This window comes from Argiope bruennichi, chromosome 2 (assembly GCF_947563725.1).
Source record: "Argiope bruennichi chromosome 2, qqArgBrue1.1, whole genome shotgun sequence".
Classification (NCBI taxonomy): domain Eukaryota; kingdom Metazoa; phylum Arthropoda; class Arachnida; order Araneae; family Araneidae; genus Argiope; species Argiope bruennichi.
This window is the reverse complement of record NC_079152.1, coordinates 44,681,598-44,697,462: the sequence shown is the minus strand read 5'-3', so window position 1 is coordinate 44,697,462 and position 15,865 is coordinate 44,681,598. Positions and strand designations below refer to the sequence as shown.

At 28.4% G+C, this 15,865-nt stretch overlaps 1 protein-coding gene across 1 annotated transcript in view; it reads right to left on the bottom strand.

Annotated features, from left to right (window-relative positions):
- Positions 1 to 265: 265 nt before the first annotated feature.
- LOC129962177 (clotting factor B-like) overlaps positions 266 to 15,865 on the bottom strand; it is a 91,009-nt gene continuing 75,409 nt past the window's right edge. Inside the window, exons 3-7 of the mRNA XM_056075916.1 lie at positions 6,755 to 6,831; positions 4,158 to 4,267; positions 2,835 to 3,082; positions 2,162 to 2,337; positions 266 to 424 (exon numbers count right to left, since the gene is read on the bottom strand). Coding sequence (XP_055931891.1) covers positions 266 to 424; positions 2,162 to 2,337; positions 2,835 to 3,082; positions 4,158 to 4,267; positions 6,755 to 6,831 — 770 coding nt within the window. The remainder of the gene's footprint in view (positions 425 to 2,161; positions 2,338 to 2,834; positions 3,083 to 4,157; positions 4,268 to 6,754; positions 6,832 to 15,865) is intronic.

The following is a 15,865-nucleotide window of genomic DNA, read 5'->3' as shown; positions in this document are numbered from 1 at the left end:
GGAAAAAATTATTTATAATTTCTTTGATAGAAACACAGTTTCACAATGAAATTTCATCCATTTTTAGTTTTTAAAAATGAAATTCCAATTTAAACATTGAAAGGGGACAATGAAATAATGCATATATAATTTTATTCTGCAAATATATCTATACAAATGATGATAAAATGGTTTTTCTTTCTCAATAAATAGATGGATCATAAATAAATTTTGAAATAAAATCCAGTGATTCTGAAAGCAACGTATCCTAAAAATACTTGAGCAATCATGATCTAATGATTTGGTGAATCCATTTCAGATATTTGGACACTCTTGTGTAACCTCCCGGAAAACCTGGTTTGGCGCAATCCACTCCAAATGAAACCACTCCAACGACATACAAATGATCACCTTGAAGATCCATCAGAGGTCCCCCGGAATCACCCTGCAAGATGAATAAAAGAAAATATTAAATTCTTGTCAAAGAAAAAATCGAATTAAATATACCGAGCCCTTTTCTATTTTACTAAAGTCTCTTAAGGTGGAAAGCAAACAATACCCCTACCTAGACAGAGGCCATGCGTGAAACTTGATGGAGTCGCCGAAGAGCAACCCCACCTAATGCTAAGGAATAAACGATCCTTCATGATATTTGACACTTACAAGCAACAAAGGATCCCCTAGTGAGAACGCATATTGGATAATAAACTCATGAGAAGGAATACAGAACTGACTTTTCTTTGATTATTTCCCTTCCAATTACTTTCCTAGAGCTGATTTATGTTGCAAGCGTTCAAAACAAATTTTCTCAATATTTGAGTTATTGCTCAGAAATTTATAAATATTTTATGATATTAGTCTCAAGCTGTGAAAAAATAGCAGCAGCATTCATTAGTAACTTTTTCAAATTTAAATAAGAAATTAAGGAACTGTAAAATATAGTTTTAAAAAAGGTTAGAAATATTCATTCTGTATTAAAATCTAATGTGAAACTAATTTTCCATATATTTGAAACAAATATATTAATTTTGTAATATTTTTGCAGGTTTAAAATTACCCAAATTGAAATTATTTCTTTTGATACAGAATTACTTACTATGACTGTGAATTAATTTTGAAGGAATTTTTTGCAAATTAAATGCTTACTTGTCAAAAATTGTTTATGTTATTATTTTTCAAAGTATTGTTTATCGCTAACTATTCTTTTATCTTTCTGATGTTATATGGATACCATATCGAAAACAGTATTCCCCAATAGATCCATTTTTCTTATATCATTCGGAAGTTTGGAAGTATTACTTCACAGGGGTATGTTTTATGGATAGAAAAAAGTAGTTATCCGATAAAGCAATATCTGGTGCATTGGCGGGTGTGATAAATTTTCTTATTTCAGAGTTTCTATTTTTTTAACTAGCGGATCAATATGTGATCGAGCGATGTCCCGTTCAAAAATTTCACCACGTGTTTGCTCGAAATGTGACCCTTCAATGCATGGTTCAAATGCATCAGTTGGTTTAATAGCCTTCTTCATTCAATTGAAGCAGATTTTATACTATAACACTAAGTTCAAGTTCATCGCACCAAATACAAAGCATGGCTTTCGAACCATGAATATTCGATCTTGTCATTGCATAAACAAGCAAGCACTATAATTGTCCCAAAACGAAAAACATTAGGTAGTTCGGGTCTGATATATTGCATGCAAAGGCAATGCAACATATGATTTGTATGCAAGCTGGATCTTTAAATACACCTACATGTTTTAAAAAAAGCTTGTTTTGTTTCTTTATTTCTTGTTATTCGACATGAGTCACTTGTTTGCGTATTGCACATTTTTTTTGTCGCGTTTCTGATAAGTAGTTTGATAAAGCTTTTAAGCACATATTGCAGTTTTGCAAATTGTGAAAAGATATAAATATTCCATTTCTTGTCGTGATCCTACCAAAATTTGACGCAGATTAAAAATCCAGTTTGGAAATTCCGAATAAGGTCATTTAACTGAAGAGACGGTTTTTCCCCAAAATGAAAATCCTTCCTTCACTAGACTCAGAGCCTTTTTTTAATCCTTCTGATTGGTTAAAACCAAATGTTTCGTTCTTATGCATTTCTTTGATTAATAATTTATGCTAATGTTTATTAATAAGAAAAAATAATGTTAATGAAAAAATAATGTAATAATTACCCCACAAGTGTCTCTACCACCTTCCAAAAATCCTGCGCATACAAATCCATCTGTAATTCCTCTTGGGAACTGTTGTCGAAAGTCTAGCACTTTTTCAGTCAATATAGCGTTACATTTCTGGTTAGATATAACAGGAATGGCAGGGAGCTCCATTAACAAACGACTTGCAGGACCGTCTATATAAAGTAATAAAAAAATAATTTTAACGTTATCTAAATATAAAAAACAGTGTATAACAAATAACCCTGTTATTACACATTGACCTTCTTTTTCTGAATATAACTCTGACTTTAATATATTATATAACTTTGACATGTAGCGATGATTTTTTTTTTTTTTTTTGTCTATCCAAGTTTTTATTTTTTCTTCACATATGAAGAGAGTGAAGTAAGGTGATTATTTTATCAATAGTATATTCTTAAAAATTTTTAAGACGGGGAAAAATCTGCAAAGTGTGTTTCTCCTTCGTGCATCATTGCAAGTAATTCATTTTGAAAGATATTATACCTTTCCAGCTTTATACTGTCATATATCAGCAAGCATTAAACATTTCTGGTTTGAAATCTCACACGCAATCAAAATCCCACAGGGCAAATTTTCTGTCAAATAGCTGAATTTTAATAAAGGTACTGAATACTTTTTTTTAATTTATTGACAAATAAAAGATACTTACCTGGTTTTGTAGATCCCCAACCAGCAGCTGTGGTACCGGTTCCCTCCAAATTTACGAATTCAGAACTCAAAGGCAAGCAGATAGGACTGACATTCTTAGAATTTATCTCTCTCGACAAAGTCAGGACAGCTATATCGTCATAATATTGGTTACGGCTGTAAGTATTAGGAACATGTATCTGACTGATACCGTACTCATAAGCTAGATTCTGATAGACGTGTCCTATCCTTGCTACATATAGAGACGGACTAAAAAAGAAAAAAACTCATGTCAGTTTTAAAGGTATTTGGTTTTGTTTATATTTTCTTTTCTGGTAAATTTTATTTTTAAAGGACATTTTAAAATAATTTAAATTATTATAAATAATTAATATTGTTAATTTTTTTTCATTTGTTTGTTTTAAATATGCATCTTATAATTCCTAGTGTTATTCTTCCAATTACTGATCATTTTGGATTTTAACTCATCGTAAAACAGATAGACGACACATTTTGGTAATTTTATTTCAACAAAAGGGTATCAATATATATATAGTCGTCCAACATCGTCTGTAACCCCGATCAGTGTTAAAAATATTTTTTCTCCGTCTTGGTCTGCACCACTACTGGAAGCGAAATCCCAATTTTATTTTGTCATCTAGCAATGGGGACAGGGTTTTTTTTTAAAGTTAACTGATTTATCATTGTTCAAATAAACCTAAACATGAATAAATTTTTAATGGTTAGCAAAGGTTAATGATATAAATTTAATGGGTGAAGCTGAATTTCATAGAAAAATACTATTGAATGTCATTCTTATTTAATTGCCTACAAATGTACAACCATAAGAAAAATAATGCCTCCTGAAATAGGAAATAAGAAGATATTTGCTGTAAATTATCTGTTAAAGTCATAACAGCTATTGGAGGTAGTAATAATGAATACAAAGATAGATATTTTGAATGAAATTTATTTGAGTATCCTCAATTTTTCGAAAGTTAGCTTACTATTATACTTAGAGAAAAGTTTTAATATTCTGACATTTTTTTTATTTGTGAATTCTATAGACAATTTTAATAATTTGACATTCAAAAAAATTATTTATTTTGAGGATGATTTAAGTTTTGTTACAAAGCAGATTTTATGAGACAGCGAGGTGTAGTAATTTTAATAGCTTTTCGAGTTTTCTTTGAACCGATAACTTGTCTTAAATCAAACCATGGAGTTTGAGTTTGCTTTCTTTTAATTACGATTTCCAATTTTCTTTAGGCACATTTGGTGAGCAGTTGAAATAGTAATATGAATTTTATGATATTCTATAAATATGATTATATTTGAAACATACTCTTTTCTTTTGAAGCAGTGAGCAGCGGATAGCACATGCTTTCTGGTAATCATGGCACCTGTACATTTATGAGTAAATATTCCATATCGGTCTCGCATAAAAATTGCCACCTGCAAAAAAATACAGACATTGAAGAATTTCCGGAATCCAAAATTAAGAAAAACAGAAAGTATGAAATAAATTCAATTAAACGGCGGGAAATATGCCTGGTTTGAGAAACGCTTAATATATTAAAGGTTTTCAAGAAAATAAAATTTATCAGAAGGTAAAAAAAAGTTTACATGCAAAAATGATTCTTTGAAATTTGAAATTATGAAGTGATTCGTCAATTACATTCAAATTTCCCGTAACAAGATGAATTCATAATTTAAAGCAATGAAATCAATTCTAAAATGGAATCCCTTATGGTTTTCGGGTTGGGAAACCTGTCTAAAAACATTTTTACAACCAGTTTTTAAGTTAACGAACGGAATCCAAAATTAAAAAAAACTGAAAATATGGAATAAATTCAACTAGATTGAGGGAAATATGCTTGGTTTGAGGAACACTTAACATATTAAAGATTTTCAAGAAAATAAAATCAAATTTACCAGGAGAAAAAATGCTCACATGCAAAAATGAAGAATCTTTGAAGTCAGAAAACGATTTGAAATTATGAAGTGATTCAAATATTACAATAGCATTTAAAATAACAAAATAAATTCATAATTTAAAGCAACTGAAATCAATTCTGAAATGGAATTCTTAAATTTTATGGTCAAGAAACCTGTCTAAAAACATTTTTTTTTAGTTTTAACAGCCAGTTTTTCGAAAATGGCTTAGATAGTATCACTATAATTTTTTTAATTTAAAAAAGTATTTGATTTGGGACTCAGTTCGACTGTCTCTCGTGAATGTTTCATTCTCTTTCAAAACAAAAAATAAACGAAGACTTATTTTCTGAAATCACCGTCAACATGATGCAATTGCATTTTGTATGTGGAAAGCTCCAGACTTATCCAATATTGAAATAAATAAGATAGTAAATGCAGCAATTCAATATTAATAGGTCGTAAATTGCCGATAAATTCATATTATGTAGATTTATCATAGAAAGGCTATTGCAAAATTATAAAAACGTTCGCATAACAGGAGTTTGAGAAAATTTTTGCAGTGTCCCTGAATTTTTCTTTTTCATTGCGTATTATATTAAAATGATGAATATTTACACAAAAAAACATGGTAAAATAAAAAAAAGATCAAAATACCCATATTTGGAAAACTGTAGAAAAGAAATGGCAAAAAAATGAAGAAAAAAAAACCTAGTTTCAGAAAGAACAAAGAGTAAAAAATGTCGGAAATAATATATGATAAGTTATCAATTTTTTCACTCCAAAAATCCGTCAAATTCTACAAACGTATGAGCAGTAGAAAAAAATACAATAATAATTGGTCGGGTGTAAACCCACCTTGATATTAATGATACATGTTTGTGTATTTGCCCATTTAACCAGAGCTACCAAAACTGACACATATATATTTTGTAGTGTAGAAATATACATCTCTGCGGGTTTTTTTAAACATTTATTTAGAATTTTAATTAATTTAAAATTAAGCGAAGCTTTGGCATTTTTTTACTATAAAAATTGAAAATATTACAGCCAAAAAAATGATATTTAAGTTATCTTTTCTAACATAAATAAAATGCGTTTCTGGCTATTCCTGGAAGCTCATGTCTTCTAAAAAAGCTTAGACTCGGTTAGGAATGAAAGCAAAAATAACACCCCACGTTTCGGCGATTCTTCAGAAGATACTTCGTCCTGCTGTTGAACAAATTCTGAATATAAGATTGATGCAAATCTAATGCACATTGAACAAATAATATGATAAAATAAAGTTTTGTGTTCCAAATTTCTGCATTTTTTCTCTTTATGCACCACCTTTTTATCATCTTTTTAATATTGCAAGTATTAATTTTTATTGCATGCGTTTTTTCTAATGGTCCAAATAACGAATGTATCAAGTTTCAAGAAAATACATCAAACAAAATTATTTCTTTATAAGTCTGAGTAAGACCACTTTATTTATAATTACTTCATATTTAATCCAGACAGAAAAAAATATATTTCAAATTCCCAGCTTGCTGACAAGTGTTAATTCTTTTCAAATAAATAGTTAGGGAACTAAAATATGTTCTTTTCGTAGAATAATTAACAATTTTAATATTCATAGTTTAATCTTCATTTGCAGTCAATTTTAAGAAATTATGAAACAAATCAATCGAGATGATAAACAAACGTGAAAAATTGTTCCAATGTTCTACACACATTTGAAAGTTGAGTAAAAATGATGAAAAATGAGAATAAACGATGCAGCAGCAACACAGGCCGGAACTGTAGTTGAGTCCTAAGTGCCATCCCCGGCCACGGTACAATCCTTTCATAAGGAAGTACGTCCCGTCATCGATGGGAGGAGCCAGACCTCCACATTTTCGTGTAACCACAAGGACGGCTAGAACCAATCCTCATGCTGGCAGCTTCTCATCCTCAATGACGAGGTGCTTCCTATGGACAAGAAATACTTAAACAAAATATATTTTTTTAATTAGAGGGACTTACCATCCAAGGCCAGGCTCCTTGTTTCGCCTCCTTTCCTCCTATCACTAACCCCTGCAATCCATTGACTTTACCACATTCTGTAAGAAGGAGGTGCGTTTTCTTTGAATTCTTAACGAATTCGTGGCAGGTATCTCAATTACCTTTGCAAAGCACAAATGAAGTGTCATTAAATATTAATAATAATTGAAAATGAAATGAAATAATTGAATTTAAACAAAATGAACTTGTTATTTTCTGAGTAGTCACCTGCTTAATGTTAATAATGCTGTTCGTTTTATTATTAGGATATTTCATTTTCTTATTGAAAGCTTCAGATTAGCGGTTAATAAATATAGACGAAAATTTTTCATGAAATATCTAGTGTTTAACTTGTTCTCTAACACATAAAATAAAAAAAAATATGTCTGGTTGTTAATAATAGTACATGATATTAACATATAAATTGGTGCTAATAAAAATATATTTAAAAAGGCAATTCATTTCAAACAAAAGAAGTTGTAAAATTTTTTAGCCCTTTCGCCTTTAAGAAAAAAAAAAATGGTTCGAACATTCTTTTATAAAAATCCGCTAAAAAAAACTTTTATGGTGTAGGAGTTCTAATAGGCGTTCTGCTCAGTAACGAGCATGGTGAACCTCTAAATCTGCTTAGAATTATCCTTTTAATAAAATTAAATTTTGCAAATTTATACTAAGAATTTAATTTGATTTCAAAGGGAGGAGAATTTCCTCTCATGATTAAGATTTACTATTAAAATAAATCGAAAGAATTTCTACTCAGCAGTAATTGCTTTTAAAAACATAAGGTAAGTAATTATAAGGAAAGTAATTATTTTTCCAAACTCATTTACTGATTTTTTTTTGGTCTGATTTATTAACTCCAAAATTCAGCGACATTGAATAGTGAAACAAAGTTTTCGGTGAAAGAAATCTTTCGTCGTAACTCCAAGCAGTTTGTCCAAACTGAATAATTTCAGAATTGAGGCCACATAATCAAATCCACTTTGCTAATCTCACGGCATATCTTTATATCATTGGAAAATTCTCAATGATTCAACTCAACATAGCCCTGGGCCTATTCTTGGGGTTGCTGAATTTGAACTGTTGAGTTGTAGGGTGACATTTATTATTATATTTAAGCAAAACTAGGGAATTTTTTAGAACAAGATAATCGATACTGTTCCTGTATATTCAGCAGCAGTATTAGTTTTGTGTTTCATTTTCGTTGCACGTATCAAAAACTTTTAACCATTACTTTAGAGTATACCTACAAGACTTCCGTTGTTCAGGTTAGTTCCGGATATTGTGCGCTTCTCCAAGCTATTCTATTTTGTTATCTAACCTCCCGCATTTCGCAAGACAATTTCCGTCATTTAGGATCTGATTAGAGGCGAAACTTATGCTAAGAATTTCTTTCAGTAATAAATATCTAAAATCTCGGGAATCAATATTCTAGTCAGGTTCCATTATTCATTTTATTAATACAAAGATATAAAAATTATTTGAGATCATTTAATGCCAAAAGCATGAAATCAAGTTTTGTAATATTATTAGATTACATGTGAAACATAAAAAAATATTACATTGTAGTTGAGAAGAAATAAATTCTACTTCATTTTTTTGTGTCTATTTCCAAGAATTCTGAATTCATGTAATAACATTACAGAACCCGGAAGTGCCTTATATTTCTCAGCTCAAAACGGGATTGACATTCTTAAGTTATTCTGTTCTTTTTTTTAACTCCAAGAAGCAAATAAAAGAGGAATAATCAAATCTCTTTCCTGAAATATTTTTCGTCTTCTTAAAAGTAGAAAGAGAATTTAGTATTCTCTTCAGAGTTTCATTTCAGAGAAATAGTGAGTGGCATCATTAAGGACTCTTTCATGGAGTTGCTTTCACAATTCATTTCGAATTTTCTCTTCCCACAACTTTTCGGAGCTTTTTTTTTACGTTGACTTTATCTTTGCGAGTGCCGGAAATTTGCGAACAATTTTTGTTCCTGTACTTTTTGATTGAAAAGAATTTCGTTTTGTTATTTTTTTGCTCACTTTCGCGTGAAAAAATAATGTACTTATTTTCTTCTATTCGTTCCGAAATTTTCTGGAATCCAACATCTCAAGTAATTGAATTTTCATTTCTAAACGAAATGCCGAGTAGAAATCTGACGCGGGACAAACTTGATTTTAAAGAATCGGTACTGTACTTTAAATTAAGAGACACGGAGTAAAATACATTTCTTATTCCATATCTTTCGGTTGTTTCTTAGCTTTCTATAATCTTTTTTTCGTTTGCAAGTATGAATGTCCACAATTTTCTTTAACTTGCTTTAGAATTACAAAAATTCTACTTCTTAATATCATTGAATATTATAGACTATCCTCATTAATATATTTTAATATATTTATAAATTTTATTTTTTATAAATTTATCTCAGATGCAGTTGAGCCTTTATATATATTGTTTTTAAATAACAATAAGTAAATGCATAAATTGGTAATGCCCACATAAATTTATAAATTTATAAGTCCCCATATTTTTATCTATAAATGTCGGGTAAGAGAATAGATATTTAGCTCAGCACAAGGTACAGAGAATTTCACATTAAAAAAAATCCGCTTTTTATTTTCCCATAAATTAAGCATACAAAGAGAAATTATTATGATTATCAAAATAAATTCGAACTCAAGATTTGTATAAACCTTCACGTTTGAGATGTCCCTTAATACTACATTTTTGCCACTAAGACGGTGCGAACAAAATCTGGTACATGGGCATTATACCAAATTTGTATTCAAATTTTACACGAATTCAATTCAGAAGTGCTGCTGCTTTGCTATTGTCAGCAATGAAAACGGTAATGAAATAAATTAAATTAATAAAATGAATTAGATGAATATGATACACATATTTAATATCGAAAATGTAGTTATGTACGAATTCTGGAACCTCGTTCGAATTTGGCGTCTAATCTTAGAGAATTGACTGTCTATCCGTCTGAACTTTCACATGCATATAAAGTCAATTGCTTAAATAAATAGTATTTGCTATAGTGATTTCATTGGTGTTTGGTGACCTAGTGATTTCATTTGTTATTCTCTGTTAATCGGTCAACAGGCGACAAAAATAATATTTGGATTTCTTCGTTGCATATAACTCTAATATACACTATTCTGAAAATAATATCTGAGCATTTTGTGGGTTTATAGTCTTGCCAAATGTCCGCAGTTTTATGCGTGGTATAATACTTTTATTAGAGAATATGCGGGGAAATTTAATGAGATCTCTCCCACTGACGTTTTGTTTATTTGATATCCATGAAGAAAAGCTATGACTATTGTTTATGAAAAGTTAATATCCATATTGAATATTAATAATTATTTTATTTATATCAAATTGCCAAAATTCCACCGAAATATTCAGTTTTGATTTAATATGATTTTTATAGAAAATTATTTCTTAGAATGTGATGAAATTAAGATGTATGAATCAAACCGTAAAAGATTTCAACTAAATCATTCCTTCTGCAACTTTCTCAGCAAATTGCAATCATGTGAATTATAGTAATTTTAAATTTTTCATTTTAAAAAAGATAAAAATTTTTAAGAATCCAACAATACATAATTTTTTTACATTGATTCACAATTTGTCGATCAATTGCAGTTCAAAGCTTCATTTTATTTTTTGAAACAATTGATTGTTTTTATTAATGTACATGTAACATGTAAGAAAATTCAAGAAAAAATGATAGATTCCTGTCATTTTCTGCCCCATTTTTTTAAAAACTTTACTATACTACGGCGATGGAAATAATGAAGATATCAATCATTTCTTAAATGACTACTTAAAAACAGACTAAAATTATAGATTCCTGTCATTTTCTCTACCATTTTCTTAAAAATTTACTATACTACGGCGATGTAAATAATGATCTCAATCATTTCTTAAATGACTGCTTAAAAAATTGATTAAAATCTTTTTAAAACTTATAGAATTATGGGGAGTTAGCAAAATGTGCAGAATAAGACTTAAGAATAAAATATCAATGAATCTCAGACGAAATATGCTAAAATTCATATTAACACTAAGTTGCATCTTAATTTGATACCTTAACCCTTTCTATGGCCGTAGGAGGTATGCTTCCCACCAAATTTATCAATATTTGTATGAAATTATGTAGGTTGGCATGAGTTCTGACAATTTTTTTTACAAAGACAGAAATTTAGATGCTTCAATTCTTTATCTTACACAAAATGATGTGTCTTGATTTGTTACTTAATTATTAATTAACCAAATTAATTAATTAATCAAACTAAATTTATCTAATAAGTTAAATGAATCCATTTTCTTATTCTAATTTCAAACCTAAAAATATTTTAACGTAACATGACTAGAAAAAAATGGCCTTTTAAAGGGTTAAACGATATTATACATTGCCATATCGGCTACATCTATTATTATCATTATTAATTATATTTTATTGATAATAATTTTTTTATTAGATTTGTTTTTCTTATAATCTTACTTAGATGGTTCAAAAATTATTTTTAGATTTATGTATTTATTTTTCAGATTTCATACTCACTGCATTCTTATTTTTTGTGTCCAAATTAGTTTTATATTTTCCTGTTATTGTTGGAAATTTTAAGAACCAGTCGATATGAAATAATCTGCTATATCTGCATGATTTGTCAGAGATGAACTTCGCTCAATTATCTGAAAGTTATCTGTTTATTCAATGTGGATAAGTTGAATTTTTTTTTCAAAGATATACAGCAATGTACCAATCTATTTTTAAGGGCATAAATATTAGCGATTTTATTAGATGTCTTGCTCTATTTTAGAATATGTCAAAATCAAGTAAAATATCGTCTTAACTCTTTTCAAGAGCAATATAAAATTAATCGTTAGATATACTACACTCAATTTATTTAGCACAGCAAATTTTTCCCAACAGTTCTTACATCTTGGATTATTTAATAAAACTTTCTGTTGTTGTTGATGTAGCTAATCTAACACTCGATTTTACATGATACGCAATAGAACAGTTTTACTGGTCTCAAGTACCAAGATATTTTCAGCCTAATTAATTCATTTTTATTTATGAATTAATCAAGCAATTTAACAAGAATCATGGTGATGCGTTTTGTATATAATTCTAAAATTATTGATTTTCTTATAAGTATATGAATGAATAGATTCTATCTTTATATAATGCTCCCTTTTCTTACGAAACTTCCACGTAAATGAAGGTTAAGCAATTTAGTTCCTGGGCGAATTGATTATCAATTAATAATATCTACGTAACAATATTTTAAATGAATAATCAATTCACCAATGAATGTTATTAAAACATTTTTAATTTGCTTCATAACAGTATTTATATTTTGATATCCCTCCACAGATCAATTTTCAGATGTTCTACATGAGTTAATTTCTTTTATTGGAATATAATTTTCCTTTGAAAACAGTCACATTTATTTGTGGTAAAGTATGAGCAGTTTCGTTCGAGGACACCGGATTTGAAACGGAAATGCTTATGAAATTCCATCTTATAATGAATCAGGTGCGTATTAAATATGTGTTATTTGATCCAATATCATCAGGTTTCTGTGGCAGCTGTGAGGGAGATTAGCAAGCTCAAATGTCATACTCATCATCTGACCATGATTCATTTTAAAATAGAAAGTTGATTAACTAAAATCAATTTACTGTTTTTGGCTATGTTAATTTTATTCAAAATTTCGAATTTATTTTACATGAAAATGTTTATTAATGTGAAACAAATCGACTTCATGAAAAAAATTTGTTTAGATAAAAAGTCGTTGCTGGATAAATGTCTAACTGATTTGCGAGTTTCAAAATTCTAAATTTTTATTTATAATATATATTTTGAATTTGATAAAAAAATTCAATTGGCAATTCATAGCAGTATTCATCACCATTATAAAAAAATTGAACGCAAAAATTCACAAATGTTCTTTTAAATAATTCACTCTTAGTTGTAGATTGAAAAAAGGTTTTCTTTTAGAATTTTCCATAAAATTTAAAAGTGTTATCTTACTTAAAAGATTGGAATACAGAGCAATTTATTTAAAATCTACACTGAAAAATAATAGCTGTTCTAACAGTTTTCTTTTTTAAGCGAGATACTTTCTACTCTCAGAATACAATTCATAGCAGTATTCATCACCATTATAAAAAAATTGAACGCAAAAATTCCCAAATGTTCTTTTAAATAATTCGCTCTTAGTTGTAGATTGAAAAAAGGTTTTCTTTTAGAATTTTCCATAAAATTTAAAAGTGTTATCTTACTTAAAAGATTGGAATACAGAGCAATTTATTTAAAATCTGCACTGAAAAATAATAGCTGTTCTAACAGTTTTCTTTTTTAAGCGAGATACTTTCTACTCTCAGAATACAATTCATAGCAGTATTCATCACCATTATAAAAAAATTGAACGCAAAAATTCACAAATGTTCTTTTAAATAATTCACTCTTAGTTGTAGATTGAAAAAAGGTTTTCTTTTAGAATTTTCCATAAAATTTAAAAGTGTTATCTTACTTAAAAGATTGGAATACAGAGCAATTTATTTAAAATCTGCACTGAAAAATAATAGCAGTTCTAACAGTTTTCTTTTTTAAGCGAGATACATTCTACTCTCAGAAAATGCACTCCATTTTCAAGCAACTTTTTAACAACATTGATATATTCAATTTAAAATTTCTTGAAAGCATGAAATTGTTGATATACAAAATGATAATCTTTTTCTTTCAATAAGTTTTCTTTAAGTAACATCTTAAGAGGAATTCTTTCTCCAAAAACAGTGAAGTAAGCAAAACACGCATCTTGGATCAATTAGCTAAAAGTATGTTTTCTACGCTTGCAAGATGAGTTTTCTCATGGGAAATTCTAGTAAATTCTTATCCTTCTTTAGCCTCGTCGTTAATTTCTTATGTCTAAAAATAAACTGGTTTATTGTCACTTAATCTTAACGCTCCTTTCACTGCTAAGCCTCTCAGGGAATTAAGACATCAATTTAGATTAACCTATAAGCTCTCGATCTAATAAAAAAGATTTAAGTTGATGAATAGGGCTTACAGCTCCTTTACAGGTATCTTAAGTTGTATTTTTAAATGCGTTTATACAGATGAAATTAGAATAATTTAACATAAATTAGTCACTTGACATAAGATCAATTTTCATTTTAGGGGAACACTTCCCTTGATAAAATTGTCTAATGTTTCAAAATGCTTTAAATCTGCAATGCGTTTATAATTTTGTAAAAATGTCTTTGGTGAAGCTTTGAAATAGTTTCTCTTGTTTAAATTATTAAAAGTAAATTAATAAATCCTTCAAAATTATTCATTTGAAGTATTCAAATTATAATTAAGTAGGGATTTTTTTCAGATTTTAAAATTAAATAAATAGTTGTTGATTGCCTATTTGAATTCATATATAAAATATAATACGAACTTGTATTACAGGATATTTTTTTTACTTTTAAGTTTCGATAAAAAAATAAATACATAAATTTTGTACATAAAATTGAATAATAAAAATTTCGCAGGTTTACAGTATGCAATGAAAAGAATTTTGTTTTTAATACCACATGACATTTTACCAATTTGATTTCTTCAGTTAATTCGATTTGCTAATATTTTAAAACAAACGTGTTTAAGAATATTATATTTAAAGAATTTAATTATTACTTTGCTTGCAATTAATAATTAATTCTTTTCTTTGGATCCGCTTTAAAATACTTTTTTTCTTGCTTGTTTCCGACTTAATTTTGGTTATCTTAAAGTAAATTTCATTAAAAAAATCCATGCAAAATTGTTTGAAATAAACCGAAGAGGTCTCCAAACTTTCTTCCATACTCGCTAATAAAGTTGCTATTCCTTCCCCAATCCCTCACATAAGAGTAATGTGCTTCGTCGAACAGTAAAGAATATGCATGTATATTGTTAACCAGATGCCATTGATGAGTAATTGTTACAGAAAAAACATTAACGTATGATTGATGAACAATTGTTAAGGAAAAAAAACTATTTATTTATGGCGATTGATTGTTGGTTTGTGGAAATAAACCAGCTTGAACTTTTTCCCCTAAATTTCTCGCATGATGAACAAAAAGAAGTCTATGGTCAAAACAGAAATATAGAAATTTGGTGTGAAATATAGAATATGTCTACGAATATATACGAGATATAGAGTATTTTATGAATATATACGAAATGCAAAGTATTTTATGAATATATATGAAATGGAGAGTATTTTTACTTAATCTATAATGATAATATACACTTTGGAATATTTTTTTCAGATTGAATGAAATCAAAATTTGACAAAGAACTTCAACGGTAGTTATAAGAACATATAACAAACACCATTTATTTAAATTATTCTGCGCTTATGTAATCTCATTTATATTCATGAATATATGTAAAACGACTGACAATCAATCCCATGAAGGATTTGGTTCCAAGTCCCATTCATATCTATAATTTAGATGCTAAATCTGTACATTAAATATTATATTTCTAGTTTCTTTAGTTTGGTATGTTTAGTTCGCTTATGTTTGGACAGTCGGACAAACAGACTTTCTCTGAATGAATTTTTCTCAAAATTTGTTAGAAGTTAGAACAACTTCAAAGCATTTTTATTTTAGCTTATACAGACAGAGAGGCAGACATAATTCCAGAAATATGTTTTTCTGACTCAGAGAAGTTTGAAACGTGGTAATACATCAATTCACTCGATTTCAAATTTTTTGACAGTTACAATACTTTTTTTTTTGTATATATCGTATACGAAAATATAAAAAAAGGAATGTTTCTTCCATCATAAATTTCTTCCTGAGGGAGTACTATTTTAAAATATCAATCAATATAATTAAAAAGATTAAACGACTTATAAATTGATAGTAAAAACAGAAGTAATATATACCTCTTTTTTTGTTGGATTTGGCAACGTAAGTGTTACTTAACTGTTAAAGAATATCCCATTCTCGTTTCTGTCGATTGAGGAAATAATTTATATCAGATTTACAGCTCTTTCATATTTATTGTTTCCGTAAATACAGAAGGAATTCAGAATTTATGATTCAATTATT